Source organism: Acanthaster planci, linkage group LG01 (assembly GCF_054643075.1).
Source record: "Acanthaster planci isolate LZ-2023a linkage group LG01, COTS_SCS, whole genome shotgun sequence".
Lineage (NCBI taxonomy): Eukaryota > Metazoa > Echinodermata > Asteroidea > Valvatida > Acanthasteridae > Acanthaster > Acanthaster planci.
Window position 1 is genome coordinate 18,921,347 of NC_141777.1, and position 21,466 is coordinate 18,942,812.

A 21,466-nucleotide genomic window follows, 5' to 3' on the forward strand; every position below is an offset into this window, starting at 1 on the left:
CAACTGTTGCTAACGCTTTTCTTTTGTTTGCGTATATTTTTTTCGCCAACATACTGCAGCCATCCCAACGTCAGATGGTTAATTTGTGTTCTCGCATGAGAGTTGTATTTTCTAGCGATTTTTCGAAGCACTATTTAAGTGTATTCATCAAGGCGAGTCTTGAATATTTTCTACGAATTCGTCGCCTGTTCCGGAAGCAATGTATTCCGTAAAGTTCAAGATATTGAACTTGTTCGTGGTCATCATGGTAGGCTACATTGGCCTTTACCTGTTGAGCTGGGTATTCGTGGAATCATTCCCCGGCCCTTCCAAATACCTACCAGCATTCTTACCATTGAGGCTACCAGATAGTGTCTCCATGGATGGCTGCTGCATCATTACAAATGAGGAGTTCCTAATCCAGCCAGAGCCCTCTTCGGTTTTGGCGGATATCCTTCGTCCACTCAACTCAGTGTCTGCAGGTATACCAAGTCTGGACCAAGTCATCACCAACCTGGACTTTATGTTCGACGCCATCATTCATGGGTTCTACCACATGCCGGCATCTGTCGCTTTTGTGTCCTGGTACATTGTACCGGCCACAATCTTTGGGTTCACCAACTGGATGGTATCGTTGAGACGTCATCGCCTCACAAAACACCAGTTCAGTTACGTGCGGGCCCGTAGTTCGGTTCGCTACCATCCGCGATATCGTCCGGTTCCTGCACGTCAGAAGCCACTCACCTTTCGACGCTGGGTGGTCTACCTGGGTATTTATCTTATATCTGGTGTACCCCTAGGGGTCTGGTGGACCTACGGCAGCTCCCTCCAGTTACAAACCCTCATGTCTCAGTCTGGTGCCTGGACTATGCCATGGCTAGCTTGTCATCTCTCGGCTCTACCCCAGCGTATCATCTCAACAGCTGGCATGCACCGACTGAGTCTCCAAAGTCTACCTATCTGGCAAAGTTTAGCCTGCCTTGCCGCTACAACGTCGTTCTTCTGTGGCATTATAATGTCGCGATCGCGTCGTAAAAAGAGGAAGATTCACCGGTTCCCCGTGAGCTACTGGAGGTACCGTATGTGTCAGTAGTGATGTTTGTGATTTCCAAGCAGCACTTAAAACACAAATAAGAATGATTAAACTGGTGTGCAAGCTAACAAGAATGTTACTATTTCGTTACTGTGACCGTGCCATGCATCTTTTTTCAACTCATATTTTTACATTCGATAATATCCAGAGGTATTTATTATTGATTACAAAATACTTTAACGCGCACTTTCCCATCTGAAATCATCAAGGCACACGAGATTAACCCAGCCTTCCCTGATCATTAGTCATAAAAAAATCTTGATTATTTTTGCATAACATCTCACATCAACTGTTCAACTCAACAGGAGGAATCAAGTGCGCGTACCCATCAACCCAACGAGATGCTACGCCAGTGTGTTCGTACACCGAATTCTAATGTATTGCAGCGTCTTGCTTCGGCTCTGCTCGGCTAGCGTGTCTACAAGCTGGTCTCAACTCCTTGGTACTCTGAGGACATCACTCGATATGACCAAGGATGGTCTCACCTATGGTCTCCAATACAAGTCCAAAATTCTTCCATTCCAAAGACCTATGAGGTGGATCCCCCTTACATTTTCAGGACTCGGGCGCAAGCTTGTTTATTGGAGATCATGTGAAGAAATCAAGAAAGGTGAAAGTTTGTTCTTGCCTTGATTTCCAGTCTTTTTATTGGTAAATCCAACTAACCTGCTGGTTAGACGAAATATTTGGTTAATAAAACACATTAAAATTGACCATTTCCTGAAAAAACACTAAAAAATCTAAATTTCACAAAGTGAAACATGGCATTTTTCCAACTCACAAAAAATTACAAACATGATAAAAACTAAAAAAAAATCACATTACTGATTCGCTGGACCCCGAACCCTTCGTACATCGTACCCTTTCTATTTGAAGATTAAGCGCTGATAATTTTACGGTTTCCACAGATGGGATACAAACACCGACTTGGATGATGACCGCAAAGAACTGGCCTGCCATACTATTGTCGCTGCTCCGTCGACAGATCGGAGTATCGCCGATCTCCCTGTGGAGATCCTGCTGGGTCATTCTTGGGTCTAGGATTGTCCGGATGGGTCTACCTGTTTTAATCACTAGTTACGTGCTACCCGGCATAAGTTATGTGCTCCTCTCATTTGCAGCAATCCTATTGACGTTGAGGGGCATACGGAGCATCTCTACACTGAGATACAGATACAAATTTGGTACGAGCGATGTTCCCGGTTCACACTCACTCTAAACACAAGAATCTTTGAGATTGTGCTTTTTCCTTCGGTAAAATTTAATTTAGCGTCTTTTTGTAAATGTTTACCAATGTCATATTCTATCGTCTTCAAATACTAGAAAATACCTCAGTGCAACAGTGTTGAATAACTTGTACTTGACTGTGTTTCTCTTAAGCTCACCTGAGAAAAACTGAAACAAAGCCTCGTCTACTGGAATACTCCGATGAGGAATTGGAAGATGGTGACATAGTGAATGAAATGACGCTGCGGACAAGAACCCAAAAGAAAGCAAAGGCGGACGTTTCCTCTGCGAAATGCCTAATAATCGAAACAGGTAAGACTGATTATTAAAATGTGAAAGCAAAATCCCATATTCCTTATCAGGGCAATACGACCAGTCAACATTACAAAACTCTTTCATTTAGACAGATGTGCCAAACTAAATCTGTGCTTCTCTCTCGGATTTCACACAGCGGTGGATATTCGAGACATGTTGGTGTCGATTTTGGCGGCGGTTCATTGGGTCATTAGTCAATATTGGCATGGCAAGAAGCTAAACGTGGACTTTCATTCAGATCAACCCTGTTCTTCCGTACATTACAGCACAGGTAACGTTTGAAATTGGGATATCGGAGTTTCCTTTTGGAATTTGGATGCCAAACTACTATTTATATTTGAAACTGTCTGGATACAAAATGCGGACTTGACGACAAAATTGCTCTTCGTCTCTGCCACATCCAAAGCAAACTAACAAAATGAAAAAAAGAGCACAATTTAAAAATAAGTGGCCTATAAGACAATTAATCTTCATTCATATTTTCATATTTGCCCTTTGCTTCTCTGATTTCTTTTGTGATTTCTGCGGGCTTGCTTCTTTGTTGCACTTTTGCTTTTTTTATTTTGCCCCCCATAGACCTATTGACTGTGTAACGGAAGAATTCGATTTATTTCATTCAACAGATTTGAGAAAATTTCCTCCAGGACTTACCAAACATGTTTTTCTGCCAGCTGCCGTAAGCCATGGTGACGGGCATCGGTGCACTTGGCAAATTGGAACAATGCTGACTACGGGCTGGCCTGGTCAGTCTCGACTAAGCAGCAGGTTTGTCGTCAACGCTCGTCAGAGGGAACGACAACAGAGACGGTCAAATCAGCGGGCCCGACCATGGGGCATGACATCCAGCCCTATACACCATGCTCAACCTCCGTGGGCACACGGGGAAAATCTACGGGAGAAGGGGCACAGATCAGAAGGTACAACGACTCACAACGCGGGTCTGCTGTTTAAGGCCCACATCGACAATGTAGGAAGTCATCAAAACATCCCTCCTGCGTTAACACGGACGTCCCTCCCAATTCCCCATCACCGCTATGAGTCTAAGCTGAAGAGCTTACCGACTGGTAATAGGAACCTCAAAGAGGGTAAACAAACAAATGCACCAAGTCTACCATTAAGAATAGGCCTGCCTGTACTTAAAGGCCCCTTACTACACTTTTAGTCGCTCATTTAATGTCAGAATTTAACGCATAGGCCTAAGTCTGATTAATCCAAAATGTTAATGAGACAGCAAGAACCACAATTACCAATTTCTCATCACTTAATGCAGACTTCAACAGAAAACCCACCGGCTCACAGCAACGACGATCCGTTGTATTTGCTGACGAAGGAACGTTGTGTCAAACAGCTCACATTGTCAACCATCATACTGAGACCACTATCCAACACTCGCTGGTTATCGATTCATCACTGGCAAGTCCGGCAAGGCGCAAGCCTAGAATACCAATCAAAGGAGTTCTCAGTAAGTTTATTTTAAGGCTGAGGCTCAAACCACTGAGAACAATGGAACTTGGTAAAGCAGTTATGCAGCGAGCCGATCTATATTAATTTTTTTAATCCACCGAGCGAACATTCCGCAATCAGAAAATGCACAGCAAAGCAGAATGACTCTCAATATTCTTTTGAAACAACAAATCAAAGAGCAACTCTGCAAGTGTTTGAAAAGAAGAAAATGAAAAAAGACAAAAATGCCGTGTTCTATTTCAGCAGCTAAGCCTCATCCTCGTCTGTGTGATGCCGCTGCCTTGCCCGATGGTGATAAACAATATGGCAGTTCTTCAGAAGCCAACAGGGATGCCCAACTATGTCGGCAGAAGGCCCTCGACCTGGAAAGAGAAATACAGGTAGAGTGGCAGAATGAGCACTTAAATATCAAGGGGTTGGTTGACACAGAGAAGCGGTTGTTGGACTATAGGCAAGCAGAGAAACAGCAAGATCACATGCAGGCTGAATTGCTTCAAGGACAGATGGAAATGCTACGGCAGCAGGCTGAGCAGGAACACGGAGTTAGTGCTGCCGAATTGCAACACCGCGCTCATCTTCGACAAGAAGCTCAGCTGCAACTGCTCGCTAACCAGCAAAGATTAGCTGAACTTGAACGCCAAGCAGAACTAAACCTACAAGCAGAACGGCAGCGCCAACGACTTCAATGCCAAGCTGAACTTCATCGCCAAGTTGCACTGCAGCAACAGGCACACATTCAGCGGCAGACCGAACCTCAGCAGCAGGCATACATCCAGTGGCATGCTCAAGTTCATCGGGCTGAGGTTGAACGACAGCAGCTTCTCTGGCAGGCCCAACTCAGGTGGCAAGCTGAGCAGGCCGAACTTGAGCGGCAGGCCTTAATGCAGCAGCAGGCACGACTTCAGTGGCAGGCTGTCAACGAAAGCCAAGCCTGGGAGGCACAAAGACAGGAAGATGCAAGCAAACAGTTGGCTGAAGCACATAGAAAAGCAGAGGAAGAAGCCAAATTTCAGGCCTGGGTCGTAGAGGCTCAAACTCGTGCCTTAGAGATCGCTGAAGAGGAATGCAGAAGAAACGAGCGCCTCTATAAGCTGAACCGGGAACGCGAGGAACAGGCAATTTGTGAAGGGTACCCAGCACGTCCCCCGGTTGTCAAGCCACCCAAGACAAGAAATAAGAACAATAATGGCAAAGTGTGCAAGAAAGCACAATCTGGATTGAGACAGACTCATTCCAACGATCAGGCCGAGCCACGTGCTGTTCAACCCTACGATCACGACCAGCTGGAAACTTTCAATCATGGGCCATCCACTCCTTCAAAAAAATGTAGGCCGCGAAAGAAAAATCCAGGCCTTCCGTCTCTGTCGAAGGTTATGCTCTCTGGTAAACCCAGAAGGAGATAACTACCTACGGAGTTTTCTCGACATCTATTAGAGGGTATAGGACGACAGACTTCAGCTATGAACAAATTACAGTGGCGAGAGGAGAGTTACTTTGAATAGGTCATCTTCTCGAAAAGGCGGCCAAATCTTTGACCAAAATATCCTGGCATTTTCGTGAAGAGACAAACTGGAACCCGATACTAAACAAGGTTCCATGGAGAGGAGCAAAAAATCAATAAAACTTGAAATATTTTTTCATCTTGTGGGAGACGTCATTTTATGGCGCACAGGAAATGGGCTATTGCTGTGCATGCTGGGCATTAAAAGGTTGTGTCTGTAGCGTTTTTTTTTTCAGTAGATGATCCTCCGTTTTAACCAGACAATCATGTTATAACAAATTACCAAAGGACAGAATTCCTCCGGTAGCATGGACCATGTCATATGTGCTAGGCGTGTCATATGTGAATGGCAACGAAGTTTGCCAATGTTTTATCCCTTTATTTGCAACTTAGCCAAGGAAAAAGAGGCTAAACTCTTTTCAATCTGACTTCAATATTTTACGAGGTATGCATTACCTATTTGGACAAGGAAAATAAAAACATATTATGTAGTTGAAGAACAAAATGCTATTTTTCAAAGAAAGGATTTCCTCACAGTTTTCAATTACCTTTCCATCTGAATCTACACAATGGAATGAATTCCCTTATATTTGGACAGACGAGAAAATTGTAGAAAATATGAAATCTGTTTCACCGCTGTGAGTTGCCTTTTTGTCAGTGGCCCTATCCAAGGGCACACACATACTCCAAGCCATAAACTCCAGTTCCTTGCCGATAAAACACCCATATGTAAATCAGGGGAGTCAGGTTGGCAAGGTAGTTCTTTCCTCACCTTCCACCTCTATGGTCCCAGGTTCGATTCCTGGCCCGGTCCACATGTAGATTGGGTTTTCAGTCCCTACCTGACTCCGTGGGTTTTACCCAGAATATTCCTCTGGGGTTTCCTCCCACCTCTAAAACTGTTACTGCTTCTTACTGTCTCCCCTTTACTGATGTTGGTGAATGTAGGTCGTTTGGCGGCTACCCGAGGCGCCCTTGTATGCCATGGGCTCAACCATGTTTAAATGTATTCATTGTTCCACGCTTAATGTCTTCATTGTACAGCGCATTTGAAATGAAATTTCCGCTTTATAAATAAACAAATTATTATTATCTCCATTTTCCCTTTTCAACATGGCCTCTCAACAACCACGCACTGACTAAAACAGAATATCTGATACAAAAGATGATCAAAATATGCACATTTAAACTCTTTATTCCATGAGTTATTCACCTAAAAGTAGAATCGGTAGACATTTCAAAATCTTGTTTGAAAAAGTTGAATATTAACTGACGTAATACCATTTCTTCCACAGATTTTTTACATGTATGGGCGTAATACAATATATGTTGTTTTTTTTCATTCCATTCATAAAATAAACCAATAGCTGTGTTTTATTTCCACAGGCTGTTCAAGGCTTTACTTTCAAATAAATATTTGATTCGCTTACAAATCACACGTGCTTTTTGCATTCCTTCAGCGTGTAATTTTCCGTGATGACAGGAGGGCAACATGCTCCCGATTTGAAGCTGCAGGAACTGGTTTTCAACTTCTAATATCAACTGGAGCAAAAAAATGACTGTCAACTTCAAATAAACTGCTACACACGCGTTTGGTTTTTACAATACCTAATCTTCATTCAGTTGTGTTACCTTGTATTAGGCAAGAACTGCAACATATCCATGGTACCCTGCTACCTCTTGTGACAGTTTCACCACTGTCCAGTAAAACACATGCATTAACAGCATCCCTTTGTGCATGCTGGTACTCAACAAGGAATATCGGCTAGCACTTGATGACAGATCTGCCAGTCAGAAGTTTACTCTTTCAGAGGCACGTACGTGGGGTACAGCAAAGTGAAGAACTCCCCTTAATAACCCTTAAAGGGACAGGGTTTTCCCCTACAGCTAGGGTTGATCTCAGCTGTCCCATCCTTGATCTTTTTAAAAATTGACATGCATGTTAAACAAAACCCTCATTATGAGTTTCAATTCAATTCAATGTTGGGTTTTGGTACTATTGTCATTTATGTCATTCACACCCTCATGCATATCGGCACACATGCCGGCCTGCATGTTTGAGGCTCATATCAATGGAAAAGTGAACTCAAACAGTCTACAAGAACAGGCATTTTGTAAGAACGGTATATCTGATTTTAATAAAGCTAATGTAAGAATGATCGTAAGACATTACTTAAAACCTCCAGTTGCCTCGGCACTAACGAATACTTTGCAATGACAATGGAAAAACTGTTGAGGAGAAACACCTGTCCAACTCTTTTGCGATAAATCTTGCGAGCCTCCACTGTTGAATAGGATTTTTTCCTCTTCAATAATATATAATGAACTTCCTCTATACAATGATCACTTTCTCTTCAAAGGCCTCTGCTGTTTTGCCTTTCTGCCTGATGACGGCCCTCCCTTTTGGAGCTCTCGTCCCTGTCCCTTCTTGAAGGGTTTGCCCTTGGTGAACCGGCCCTTTTTCTTGGCCAGCATCATGCTCTTTGGGTCCCTGCCTTGGATCCATTTGTCCCTCCGCATCTCCCAGTTCAGCTGTTTGGCATCTGTCCATACATGAGACAATCCAGCTCATTAGTTCTTATCTCAGCAATGCAACAGACAAAAAGGACATAAAACCACTTCCTTAAAACTGCTTAAAAACATATCTACTGCTATTTGTAAATACTTTTAACACCGGCACGGCTTCATACCCCGAAAGGGTGTACTGTTTCCACTAAGAAAGGAGGGGAGCCTCAAGAAATGAGAATATCTCAGGCCTAAAAATGATTGAACGGCTGTCAGAAAGTAATTCAACACCAGGGATGAGATTGGAAGAAAATGTGGTATCCACAAAATAATCACCGGAGGTTTAGAAGGCCTTACAGCAGCATAGGGTCTACGGTGGGTTTGTGTCCATGTCTCAGCACCTCTTAAAATACCGCTTTCTTTTTGTCAATATCAACTTTTATACACAAAAACACCTTATTGGTAAACTCCAGATATAATAAAAGATTGCATGAAAAATCCTGAAATCAGTAAAATCCTAAGAAAGAAAAATCCTGAAATCAGGTATGAATAAAATCTGACAAATCTCGCCCCTGAATACACAAAAATAAGAAGGAACCCTGTGCATTTTATTGAAAAAAAACCTCGAGGTTACACACCTTTGATCTAAATTTCCCCTGGCAGATATTTGGAATTTTTGGTTTGTCGTGAAAGTAAAGTCCAAATTTGTGCCAGAAGAAATTTGCAACTTTTGGTTTAGCGTGAAAGTAAAACCTGAATTTCTGCTAACAAAAATATGTAATTATGGTTGTCTGCTTTTGGTCCACCAGCGTTAGGGAGTAGAAGTAAAATCCAAATTTCTTCTCGAAGGAAATTGGTAAGGGTTTTACTTGTAGTAAATTCTAATTTTCTGCAATCAAGAAATAGGAAAATCGGGATGTCTACTGTTTGGTCCCCCATATCCAATACCCTCTATTTTGTATAATAAAAAGAGTCAAAATCCAAAAGTAATTAAAACCAGTTGGTAGTTTGATCATCGACTCCACACTAGTCATGTGACAGGATCTTGACCAATAGGAATGGGTGAACTACTTATGAATGAAAATTGAATGTACACAGCTTCATTAAAAAATGCAGTAGAAACACAAGAGCCAATTTGTGCATGTGGTAATGGGATATGCATTGAGATAAGACAGTACAGGTTGTTACTTGAAACAGGTGTATGCGTTAGACCATTACAGCTAACATTTACAATCCCCAAAACAGGCTACATTGACCAATAATAATACCAGTGCTTTAACAGTCATGTTTCTGGAAGTATAAGTGCTACAAGTAACTGCAAAATTTAAAGCCTCCAATTCAACAGACACGTACCTGCATTATCCTTGTTAGCCATGGCATTTAGGCTGATGCTGTCAAACTTGGCCCCAACATGCTCGTCCATTAAGGACGAAAACTGGAGGATGAAACAAAAGGGGACACTGAGTTTATAATACGTGTACCTTGAAACCAAATTGGTTTCAGACAATTTGTGACTTCTTGCATGAACAAGTCCAAGGAGATGGCATACATTTACATGTACAGTGTTTGACAGAATCACATGCAATTTATTACAAGCACTGATAGAAAAGTCCTCACTAACACCACGAAGTAACACAAATCTATAGATATGTGTGCTTTAAAGCGTATTTTATAGAAATGTGATATTTTTGTTTTCACAAAGAGACACAAATGTCTTGCATCAAGTGCTCCAACATAACATGTACGCAATGTGTACCAATTAGGACTATTAATGATCAGGATAAACAGCATTTATTTGAAAATGCTCTTTTTTGTCTAATTTAATCTCATTTCCATACAGAGAGACCTGCCAGTAAGACATAATCATGAGAAACAGGAAACTAAAATTACTACATCTAGGAAAATGTGAGTTCTAAAGAATTCCTTGAAATGTTCTAAATAGTTTTTGAATATCCAACTGAAGACAGAAAAATGTTCAACTCATTCAACCAGCAACTGAGACATTTATGCCACTAGCTTTATAGTGATTTGCAAAACAAATTGAGAGCTCATTGACTTTTTTATCAATTTTGTGAGTGCACAAAATATACTCTTTACCACTGAAACTGTTCCCTCCCAATCAAATGAAAGCCAGTTGACAGGATATTAAGAAATCATCATCTTTTTAAAACACAGTATGGGCACAGATTTTTCAACCCTCCCCTATTGTATATTTTGAGCAACTGTGAAAAGATAAAACAGAAAGTGGATGACCCCCGAAAGGGTAAGGAATGAACAGAGGTTGGATCTTGATGTACAGTACATATGTAATGTATCTGGCTCAGTTAGTCTGTCAAAGCAAAAACCTTCATCTCAGAGGTTGGATGACCTATAGAAGCAAGGGTGCCGCAATGTGCAAAGGAGAGGAAATAATGAAAAGCAGTTTCATTTTTAGAGGTGAGAGGAAAACCCCAGAGGAATATTCTGGGTAAAATCCACGGAATTATGTACGGACTGAGACCCGATCCACATATGGACCGACCTGGGAATCAAACCTAGGCTGCAAAGGTGAAAGGAAAAAGAAAGACCCGTTTCCCCTGAAATGACACAACATGCAAAGTCTGCTTATCATCCTGGCAATTGATTTATAAAATGAGATGCCAGACTTTAACAGTTCCTACCTCTTCCGCTGTTGCCTGCAAACTGCCTGCACTCTGCATGGCCCCATCTCCTTTCCTCCTCTTCTTGCCGCCTCTTTTAGGAGGCTTCCCGCCTTTCCTCTTCGCCCCGCCCACAGCTCCCAGGAAGTCCATCTCCCGTTCAGAGTCGGAGTCGTCACCAGCTTCAACTTGCCTGGCTGGTTTCTTAGTCTTTCGCTTGGCTGCCTTAGCTGAAGGAAGCTCCTCTGAAATACGTCAAAGCATTCTGAATTCAAGTCCAATTCTAACAATTGTGACCAGATAGGAAGAAATTACGGTTAGGTCTTGAATATGTTCCAGTAACTTACTTGTATCCGTCCAAGCATAAAAAAATGTGCGTGATCAAACTTTGAGCTAGTAATGTCAGGGAATGTTATGACAACCAGTCCTATATTCTAATAGTAATGCCAACACTGGGTTCAAGGTTTTGCGTGACAATCTGTCTTTGCAAAAGATCTTCGCCAGCACAAATCTGCAATGTTGCACTGTGTCTTCAATGTGAAATAAATCCTTGGATGATTGGATATCTAGTATAACTGCTAATTACTCTAAAAAATTTTGACTAATCTGGGAAACAGAACTCTGATGCAATTTTTATAAAGAATGTTTAACATGTACATGTACAGAATTCAATTGTATCATAAAAGGTGATATAAAATGGACATTACTGCATACAAGTATACGGAAGTAAATTGCTTTTTCTTGAACATTGCGAGCAGTATTGGGTGCACAAATGATAGAAAATTAGTCCTCTTGCATGTGTCTCCCATATCTCATTATTTTTGTATGTACTATTGACAAAACCACGTCATCTCTCTTCTTCCATATGTTACGCCATTTGCTTCTTTACTTAACCACAGGGAGAATGTAGCAAACAAACATTTTCTGACCTCATCCAATACATGACAAGAAAATAAATAAAAAATGTCACAACTGACCTGAGGTGTCTGATTCCCCAAACCCCTCCTCATCAAATTCGTCGTTCTCAATTGTGAATCCATCCTCACCATCGTCATCATCATCCCCTCCAAAGTCGCTGTCATCACTGGCATCAGGGCCGTCAAAGTCCTCCTCACTCTCACTAGAATCCTCCTTGGATGCTCTCCCCTTCTTCTTTGTCTTAGTTTCCTTCTTCCGGCTCACATCACTGAAAGGCAAAATCGCATGCGCATGCACAAATCAAAACGTCCATTGTGAACACCATAAAATGCGATTTGTCCAAGACAAGTACACCAAAAAACGAGTTGTGAACTACAAAACGACCACGGCAACAAAACCGTATACTGAACTGAAATGAACCTTTAAGGTTTGAAGGTTCATCAGTTTCCTCAGTATCAAAATCAATTAACAGAAGAAAAACAGTTCCAAGCTTAAAAATAATGCAACAATCTAGCGATAGTAAAGAGAGTGATAAAGATACTTCACAGGAGCCCTGTAGAAGGCAAGGCTTTTAAGCATAATGAACCCAAGAAGCTCAGTGAGCCTAAACCAGGCAAAAGGATGTAACATATAAGATTGAATATGTGTTGAATGGTCAGTCACAAATTACACAAGATAGGGCTCAGTGAGTGTGCTGTATTTTATGTACATGTGATTAACAAATTACCTGAACACATTCAGGTACAAACTGACAAACGCTACAGATCAATTGAACTGATCACAGGTGTACTCATAATGAGCCTTTTTACATGTACATGTATATGCCAAGTTTTAAAAGAGCGGGCATGGGGCAGCCAACATCTTTAGCGGCAAATTCTGATCCCCCCCCCCGTTGCAAGATGGTCTGACAAAAAGCTCTTTTAAAGCTAAATGGGTTCTGATTGCTTTCAAGTGAACTTCACCTCTTAAATGTGGTTACTGCTCCCAAACTATGTAGTCCTCTGACACATGGCCAAAATTGTGCAGCCAAAAACAGAACAAAGTTTTGGTTGGGCTTGGGCCGTCTTTACCAAAAATTAATTTTTCCAAGTTCTATCTTTTGCAGAGAAAACTCACCCTGCAAAGTCCACGACATCATCATCGCCTTCTACTTCTTCATCTTCCAAGTCCATTGTTTCTGTAACAAGCCCAAATTGAAAAACAACCTTGACCTCAGCCATGCCAAACTGTGGAAATGTTCTGCTTAAAGTTCAAATAATTAAATAACCACTTACCCGTTTGTTGTGCTTTTCATTTATAAAAATGTCAGCAGTTGTGCATTTCTAATTGATCTTCAGAAAAAGTAGGCTCAGAATGATCACTTTCTCAAAGTTCTGTTTCTTTTCAACTCTGTTGAGAGCACGGTGACTTTCTCAAATGAACCACTGCATACTTCACTTGAAATTAGCCTACAGATGTGTGGATGAACTACAGACAATATGAATAGGGAAACCAAATTGCCCTAGAAAAAAATATCAGCATAGAATATTTGAGGAATTTTTTTTTATAAACTTCATCAAGTCCAGAAACCAACCAAGAATCCTGTCAAATTCATCATCGTCAACGCTAGATGCATCACTGTCAAACTCAAAGTCATTATCGCCACCGTCCTTGTTGTCAATTCTGTCTTTTCTTTCATCTGTGACAAGCTGGGCTTTCTTCCCCTTTGAGGTGAAATACCTGCAAACACAATGAGACGGATTCAGCTGCAAACAAAAGCAGACTCTTGAAGAATGCACACAACGTGCAGTGCAGACATCTTTGTCGATACGAAGCTTAGAAATTGCATTGAGGCTCTGTGGACAATTAAGCACGGATAGGTAAGAGAATCATGACGAGTTCTGTGGTTTCGTGAACCCGACCATCAAACTCAAGATATGCATGTTGCTGGAAAGGTCCAGCCCATGGTGTTCTGGTGTATGTGTCCCTCAGCAAGACACACTGTCAAACATGCCTCTCTCCATGCAGACGTAAAATGGTTACCTGTGACAGCATAGATAATTACCGGGTACCATGTTTAAATTAAGCATTGGCACCTGAGATTGCAGCATTGTGTTCACGCTGGAGTTGACAGGCTTTGACAAACATTTTAAGGACCTAAGGTGGGTTACTAAATAGTATCAAGCATTCTCCACTTTTCAAGTGGACTTAACATGCGTTTTCATGCAAGATACAATCAAACCCATGTCAAACCACATATGCTCATTTCACATGTACACAATTTGGACTTGTGGCAGTTACCAACACTCAAGCTATTATGCTCCTTTTTCTACGTGTAGGCCAACTCCTTTAAGCTGGAAAATTTCCTGGTCTATTCCTCTTCATTTTTCCATAGGTAAGCTTGACCCCAAAATGCTCCCGAAGCTGCTTTTCAAAGGGAAAACGCTCTGTGGACGTGTCCAAGTCCACACAACATCTTCTTTAAAACTCTACATTACGTGGACTTCTTTTGTGTGGAGGTCCACACTGTGTATGCCACGCTTGCACACAAGAACCTCTGTTTGGTTCCAGTGGATAGCTCAGTCATGTTTTTTAAGATTCAATGACCTGTAAAGCCTTGACTTTGAAGACGAGCTTCCTTGTTAAATCATTACTTCCAAACATACTTGTTTTCAGCTTTTGCTTTTTTGCATCTTTTCTGCAGTGTGGCATGACATTTATACACACTGGAATGCAGCATCCAAGGCCTAACAAAAAGATCCAAGGAGCATTCTCTGAAAAATAACTACCCTGAAAGAGTGCTATAGATAAGGGAGTTAGTACTTGTGGAAGAAGAGTTCATCGATGGGGATCTTTTCTGCAGCGGTCTTGAGGTAATCCTTGGTGTTGACAGCCAACAGTCTGATAGCAGATGGCTTGTAGGCTTTGTCTTTAGGTTCCATGATAGACTTCTTGACTGCAATGAAGAGAAAACACAGGAAACCACAAAAAGATAGGTGGTATTTCAATATAATGCTTCGCACACCTTAAGGGATTTAATGCATTAAAGGCACATCTCATTGATATTTTAAGTGTTAGTGCACCATCTCCATGTACACTTGGGTGTCCTCTGTTGAGCGTATTCATAGCAATTCATGGCATCCACCATGTATAAGGTTAGGTTACTGCATATATGCAAGAAACAATTCATCTTGTACTGCACACTGCATGCCTCGATTGTGGGATATGACTTTGTCATTAACAAAATGGTTCACTGGTGCTCCATACTGGTCTTGAAAAGACCTCCTTTTTCACCAATGCTGGTAAAATCAAATTTACAATATAACATGAATCCCCTCTATGTTTGGACTTGGGAATAAGCCTTGGGTGTTAAACAGCTCAAAGCATATTTGTAATATCATTTTAAAGCCTGGTGGTCTACCTGCAGAAAGTAGACATCAAAATTGGCCAGTTATGATTTATTAAAAACACAAGTTAATGGGAGCAGAGTGAACCAAACCTGCAATACTTGATTTTTCCCGCAGTTGGAAAAGATGAAGCATAAAAACCACTTTAAAATATGCTGCAGTTTAAAGTTCATGAATCTTTGCATTAACTTCAAGAGCAAAGCGTTGTCCTCAATTCAACTGTTAACCTCCGAGATTTTACATTGCGCACTAGCAAGTAGAATATCAAATTGGCTGAAGATGGAATGAAGGTAGGATATCGAATAAGCACTTGACGGAATAGACTAAGGAGTAATGTTTAAATCTCAAGAGCATCTACCCCTTTCTGTTTGCTTCTTTGGGTTTCTGTAGACAAACCGATCCAGGAAACGCATCTGGGTGAAGTCCTGCAAGGGGTTGCCCGTGTAGTGCACCTTCAGACCCTCGCGTATCGTCTGGGCAAAGAGCGCCACCGTGGGATGGTAGTGATTTGCCAGCTGAAATTGTCACGAGAGAGATTTTTATTCAATACTCTGCAATACAGTGGCTATGTGTATCTTTACCTTTGTGGGGGCATTTACATAACACACAATATGATGCACGTAAAGCACGCAGCAATCATCAATGTCAAAGGGTCCAGCAAAAAACTACAATAGAAAAACTGTTTGGCAATCCGAAAGGAACCGGTGATTTTAGCTTGATGCTTCAGGATATGCTTGAACAGCATCTTTCTTCTGCAGTGCTTATTCACACTTAACATGGTCACCTGCAAAAGTTTGATCAAATGTGCTGCAAAGGTGTGTTTAAAGAGATATGAAACCATTGAAAATCCAGGTAACCTGAACAAAGTGGATTGAAAAACGTGCAACATGTACCTGACCACTTGTTGATGGTGCAAAGATATGGCTCAATAGCTCATTGGCACAGAACCAGCAAGGTAAAAGTGGAGGTTGGGCACTTAAAACCTCATTCCCAATGATTTGTTTACATGTAATCCAAACCCTGTTACCATGGTTACTACTGACCAAGTGCCAAGTGTTTATTGAATCGCAATTGGTCACGGGGCACCAACTTCCAAAGTGCTAAAGATCGCCAACTGCACTTTTGTAATGCAATATTATGAAATAAACTGATAATATTCAGAGCAGTGTTATGTTCACATAGAGACAGAGACAAGGTAGTTTGTTTCTACCTAAAGGGCAAATCCTCACAGGGCACACTGCCTATACAAATTCATGCTGCTTAGGATAAAATCATTCTGGAGAATGTTTTCACAGCCCCGGACCAGAAACTTCAAAGTCACAACCTGAAACAAGTTTAAGGTGGCCTCCAGAAATGGTTATGTCATCAAAGAGAGAGATAAAGTACCAGTTAGCAGAAGGTGTTGTGGACAAATGTCATTTTCACTAAATAGTTAGCAAGGTTCTTACAGCTTCTGCTCTTAAGCATTCTGGAAGACACGCATTTTGTTTCCCTGCATGAATAACATATAATATTCACTTCATGTTGGAGATGCAACGCATGTGTGTATACTTTCTGCTGTTTGGAAACAGCAATGAACAAACTCCAAACTCTTGGTTCCTGTTTGGCTGGAACAACAATGTCACAAAGACAGCAGAATTCACAATTCGCAACCAATAACTGAAGCAGAAACATATTTTTGGTCAGGGTTGAAAAAAACAGCTCGTGACAAAAACCAAGAAGCTCAATCACCTTTGAACATAAAGCAAGCTGTTGTGCACAGTGCTGCTCTAAGCTGGGTTTTTTCCAAGTCTGACAATAACCATGCCGAATTGAAAACACTAGAATGAACTCACTTTGGTTAGTTCCCAGAAGACACTCCCTTCAGCTCCGCAGAACTGTGGATTTCTGTTGATTGGGTCATACTTTGTCTTCTTGTCTGAATTTTTACATGAATGTAATAAACAAAATTGGAGGAAAAAATCATGAAAACAGGAATCTGAGTACTTTCATTACGAGGCTAAAAATACAGGTGTATAGGAAATAGAATGTTTTGATTGTGTATCTTCATGTCAACCATGATTTGTAAGTGGTTACATTAAGCGGTTTCTAATTATGGCATTTCAGACAGGCTGACAGAAGTGTAAAATATACCATCAAACTATGAAGTTATTTTAAAAAATGGCTAAAAAAATGTGAAATAACTACTAATAGTTTCAATACTGATAATGCAAAAATTACAGCATACACTTATCCTATTAGAGCATGTGTATGGAAAGTAAAAATGCTTGTATCACTGAAAACATGGAAATTGGGGTCAAAGGTTGCTCTAGCTTGGCATACTGTAACAAACAGTTGATGTAAAAGTGTGTGTAGAATGCCACAGCAAGGTATTACGACAGGAACATCTGAACAGCAAACTTTGGCTAGATGAATAAACATGAGAGATTACTTCAGGCACAAGAAGTTACACCTTTCAAATACACCTCAGAGGTCAAAGTTGAGAACAAAATAAGCAACTCTTCAAGAATGAGACAATTGTTTCAATAATACCAGGATTTTTAATCTTGTGATGCACCCAAGACGACGCCGGCTCCAAAGTGTCTTTTTCAACATCCCTCTTTGCCTTATTGTCTCTTGCCATGTCTTCTTCATCGTCAATGTCCACAAAGTGTTCCTCGTCGTCAGAATCCTGCTCAAGAATATTCAGAGTCAGGGATCTCAACAAAACAGTCTTTAAAATGAAATCCCTAAGGGGAGCTGTGATTCACTATGCAAATGAACAAACTGTACACAAGTAGTGTCTTGTCAAGTTGGACTTAATCAGCAGTTATCAATTCAAACATATGTAATCAACATGAGCTTTCAGAAATGACCATCTGATAAAACACATTTTTTCAGTCCACTTTGTTAATGTCACAAATTTTATTCCACTTTTTCACATCTGATGAACCCAACTAGCCTTCAATACATGCAATGTGTAGTCAGTGGAGAGTTTATTTTCTTCTTCAATTGCTAGATACTCTTCCAAGTTTTCTAAGACAGCTCAGTACACATCTGCAGCGTATTTTATATCGATTGTTTTTTGCTATAAACATTTGACCCAGTACACTGCGAAAAATGGTTCGGCCACTGAAAAGACAGAGACTGACTTACCACGGCATCCATGGCTGCGACACGAAGCGCTGGTTTGGAGTCCATGATCTCAGACACTAGGAACAGGGCCCCGCAGACAAATGGTGGCTGCTGGGTGGAGCATATCTGCAGAAGCCTCTTCACAAATGCCTGCGGGGAAACCCCAGAACTGCAGTTACAAGTTCAGAAAGGTGTTTTGACCTGTGGCAAAACTTTGACAGGAAGTAATTCTATCTTTGATCATAATAAACACCAACAGCTTGGATGGTGCACCTGCTAAATATTAGGAAGGATTTTAGCCAGGAAGGGGGTTTAGTACGTAGAACAGGTTTTAAAAAGAAGAGTAAACTTGGCAGTGTTTATGACACTTGAAATCTGTGATGGTCCAATATGGAATGCCATATACTACTTTAATGCCGGCACAAGCAAGCAGGTTGAACGGAACGTGCTGAACTCCTATAAAGGATTGACGGACAAATGCCTTACTTTGATTCTGCCAATGATGGCATCTGCTCGGAGCGACTGGTAGAGAAGATTCAGAAACATAGCTTGCCTGGGTGAGCTCTCAACGCTCCGATCTAGCAGCTTACTGTACAGAGCCGAGTAGAAGCGGTCAGAAATGGTTTGCCTGAAAAGCAGAAAAGGCCGGTAAATAAAAACTGTAAGGAAGGGCAACAGACAGCAGCAGCTAGTAGGACACCTTGTTGTAACTGCTTCCAAAAGTGAAAACTGTACGTCGTGAGATTTAAAGATGCTAATCAAATACAAACTCAGAGGCTGTAGGGTGTGCGTGTTCATGTCCGAAAACCTTTTACTTCATTCTTTGCTCTTTAAAAGATTTCATCTGAAGTTACTGACATACATGTAACAGAAATAGTGAGACATGATGGTCACAACTGTTATGCTTAGGATCTATTCTCTTATTTTGGAAACAGCAATGAATTAAGAAATCCAAGGAAATTCCAAACTGTACAAGATTTGTACACAGTTTTTTAAAATGTCATACATGAGAAGTAAAAAATGAAATTGCGAGAATAAGTGATCTCAGGAAAAGTTGCATGCCTGTAACTTGAAGATAAAACATGGGTATCATATTTCAACATCAACAGAAATTTTAGCTGAACACTGACAGAATCTTCTTAAGTGACACGGTCCTTTCATTGCTCATGGACACGTCTATTTCAGGTGAATTTGCAAGAAGTTATACTAACTTGGAATCCAGAACCTGCTTCAGCAGCAGCAATGCCTGGATGCCAGTGTTGAAGGGTGCAATGTGGACCACTTTAAACAGGGAATCCGTCTGTTCACCTACTCTCTCATCTCCAACTATTAAGAAAAACAAAATTCCGACGTCATTATTCAACAGTTAATGAAACACAATCAAAGACCTGAAGCCCAACATGACAAGGTTGAAACTGACCCGGTAACTTATTGTACGTTGCCTTTTTAATAGAAAGACAAAAAGAAACATATTATCCTAATAAAACACAAATGATGGTCTCTTCAAATGCTGGCATTTGTCACACAGTAAACTTAACCTCACCTCTAGATTTGGCAATTTTTACTTGGCTACAAACAATCCACTCTACTGCATGAAAGCCAACAACTGCACAAAGCAAACTTAAAGAAAGGTCTTCTTTTGAAAAAAAAGTCAGGAAAACTTTAGACTGCACTCTCAACATCTGGCATTGTGTTGTAATGCTTAAAGCATTCTATAACTATAGTCCATCATGGATTTGGCTCATCGTGGATTTTTGATGCATAGCTGAGGTAGCGCCCGGAGACATGTTTACATATCTCCTATGATTATTTTTTTAATCACCTAATCATACACTTACATGTAGAAGAAAGGATTCCCCTAACCATGTTGTACTTTTTGGAATGGTGGCTACCTGACGTTCACACACTGTATGATTCAGTGAGAGATGTGCATGAATGTACATCATCCGATTAAGAAACCAGACTAAAGCCTTTGAAACTATTTGTGCGATTTTCCTTCAAATACTAACCATTTGAGAACGGATATGCCCTGTTTACTCCCGTCAGCACAGCTCCCAGCATCTTCTGCTCTGCATCCTGTTTCCTCATGCAAGCCTGAAAGAAAATATACAAACATGCTGGCAAAAGCATGGACCTATGCATAAACATACAATAGGATAAGACTTCCTAAGTGAACTTGATATACTGTGATGGCAGTTTTTATGAACACTTTCTTTTTCAAAGAAATTTTAAAAATCTGTAAAAATTATTCCTGGGAAAAGAAGTTGTCAATCACGTTATTTTATCTGTGCTGTTTCGCTGACAACAGAAAAGAGCAGCAACTGTACGTACTCACCAAATTTACATTGCATGTGTGCACACTTGGATAATCAACCTGCCTCCACCGAAACCCTGCTTAGTAGTTTCGGTGGAAAGAATCTGCCAATGTCTACAAACCTTGAAAAATGAGAAGTAAACTACAATCAGTTTAGTAGCAAGGTCTGGCTCATCGTGGCTCAAGATCAGCTGGTTCAGGAAACAGATGGCGTAGTATCTGGGAAGAACAAAGGGTACAAGTACGGCATAACAAGCATGAGGAGTCATAATTACAGTTTTGCTTGAAATATCATTTATTTAACCACGTAAACCTATAACTATGGGTAAATCCACAAATACATCTCCTTTTAGATCCATAAATAACTCCATGTTTTAATAACAGAATCCTCACAGAGACTAATACGGAAAAATTCTGGTGAATGTTCTCCATCCAGACGAAACAAGAGAGAAGTGAAAACATTGAAATCTGCAGAAGTCTTCAGAGAACATAGATTGCGGCAAGACAATTTAAAGCAGCAAAAACATTGTACTACATTTATCATAGGTGATTATGAGCATGGTAAAATTAGAACGGGGGAGCGTTGAGGTGAACCAAGGTGACATTGCATATTTGCACCTACGCTGAGAAGAGATGTAATTCAAGTGTCTCGCTTACTGTGCTTTGGAGCTGACATTGGCTCTGTAAAGCAGTGACTCTACTTCACTGACTACAACACCTTTCATGTTGATGTGCACCTCAACTGTCGTCCAAAAAAAAAGGAAAACAGTATTTCATTTTCATAAATTCATTAACTTTGGTGGCTGCGAGGATAGGAGTGGCCCTTTTGTCAAAGCGAAATTGATACTGTGGGTTCCAACTGCGAAAATTTGAATTTAAGACTCCTAGATGCAATCAGAGGGGGGCTGTCACAAAGTTTGGGGTTGAGCCTGCAAAGAAGAGGCAGGCCGTAGGATATTTTTCAACTGGGCTCGGGCTCGTGCAAACAGAAATTATTTTAACAGCGAAAAT

The 21,466-nt window shown here is 40.9% G+C and overlaps 2 protein-coding genes across 5 annotated transcripts in view; one reads left to right on the top strand and one right to left on the bottom strand.

Annotated features, from left to right (window-relative positions):
- On the top strand, positions 1–14,493 carry LOC110978201 (uncharacterized). Of its 4 annotated transcripts, XM_087140585.1 has the most exons (10): positions 1–1,053; positions 1,378–1,682; positions 1,981–2,256; positions 2,453–2,611; positions 2,751–2,885; positions 3,238–3,699; positions 3,885–4,076; positions 4,325–4,458; positions 9,925–9,989; positions 14,325–14,493. In XM_087140585.1, exons 1-10 carry the CDS (start codon positions 200–202, stop codon positions 14,332–14,334), a joined length of 2,592 nt encoding a protein of 863 aa, XP_086996711.1. In that variant the 5' UTR covers positions 1–199; the 3' UTR covers positions 14,335–14,493. The 4 variants fall into 4 exon arrangements, with proteins under 4 accessions (XP_086996711.1, XP_086996698.1, XP_086996703.1 ...); XM_087140572.1 differs by lacking the exons at positions 9,925–9,989; positions 14,325–14,493 and having other exon boundaries at positions 4,325–6,758; XM_087140577.1 differs by lacking the exons at positions 9,925–9,989; positions 14,325–14,493 and having other exon boundaries at positions 3,238–3,678; positions 4,325–6,758.
- LOC110978198 (CCAAT/enhancer-binding protein zeta-like) overlaps positions 6,749–21,466 on the bottom strand; it is a 24,260-nt gene continuing 9,542 nt past the window's right edge. The window contains exons 9-24 of the mRNA XM_022232989.2: positions 21,113–21,197; positions 20,578–20,674; positions 20,151–20,235; positions 19,353–19,467; positions 18,628–18,769; positions 18,163–18,291; positions 17,560–17,698; positions 16,863–16,945; positions 15,386–15,542; positions 14,444–14,576; positions 13,215–13,360; positions 12,758–12,818; positions 11,701–11,909; positions 10,745–10,968; positions 9,438–9,519; positions 6,749–8,122 (exon numbers count right to left, since the gene is read on the bottom strand). Coding sequence (XP_022088681.2) covers positions 7,923–8,122; positions 9,438–9,519; positions 10,745–10,968; positions 11,701–11,909; positions 12,758–12,818; positions 13,215–13,360; positions 14,444–14,576; positions 15,386–15,542; positions 16,863–16,945; positions 17,560–17,698; positions 18,163–18,291; positions 18,628–18,769; positions 19,353–19,467; positions 20,151–20,235; positions 20,578–20,674; positions 21,113–21,197 — 2,087 coding nt within the window. The 3' untranslated portion in view covers positions 6,749–7,922. The remainder of the gene's footprint in view (positions 8,123–9,437; positions 9,520–10,744; positions 10,969–11,700; positions 11,910–12,757; positions 12,819–13,214; positions 13,361–14,443; positions 14,577–15,385; positions 15,543–16,862; positions 16,946–17,559; positions 17,699–18,162; positions 18,292–18,627; positions 18,770–19,352; positions 19,468–20,150; positions 20,236–20,577; positions 20,675–21,112; positions 21,198–21,466) is intronic.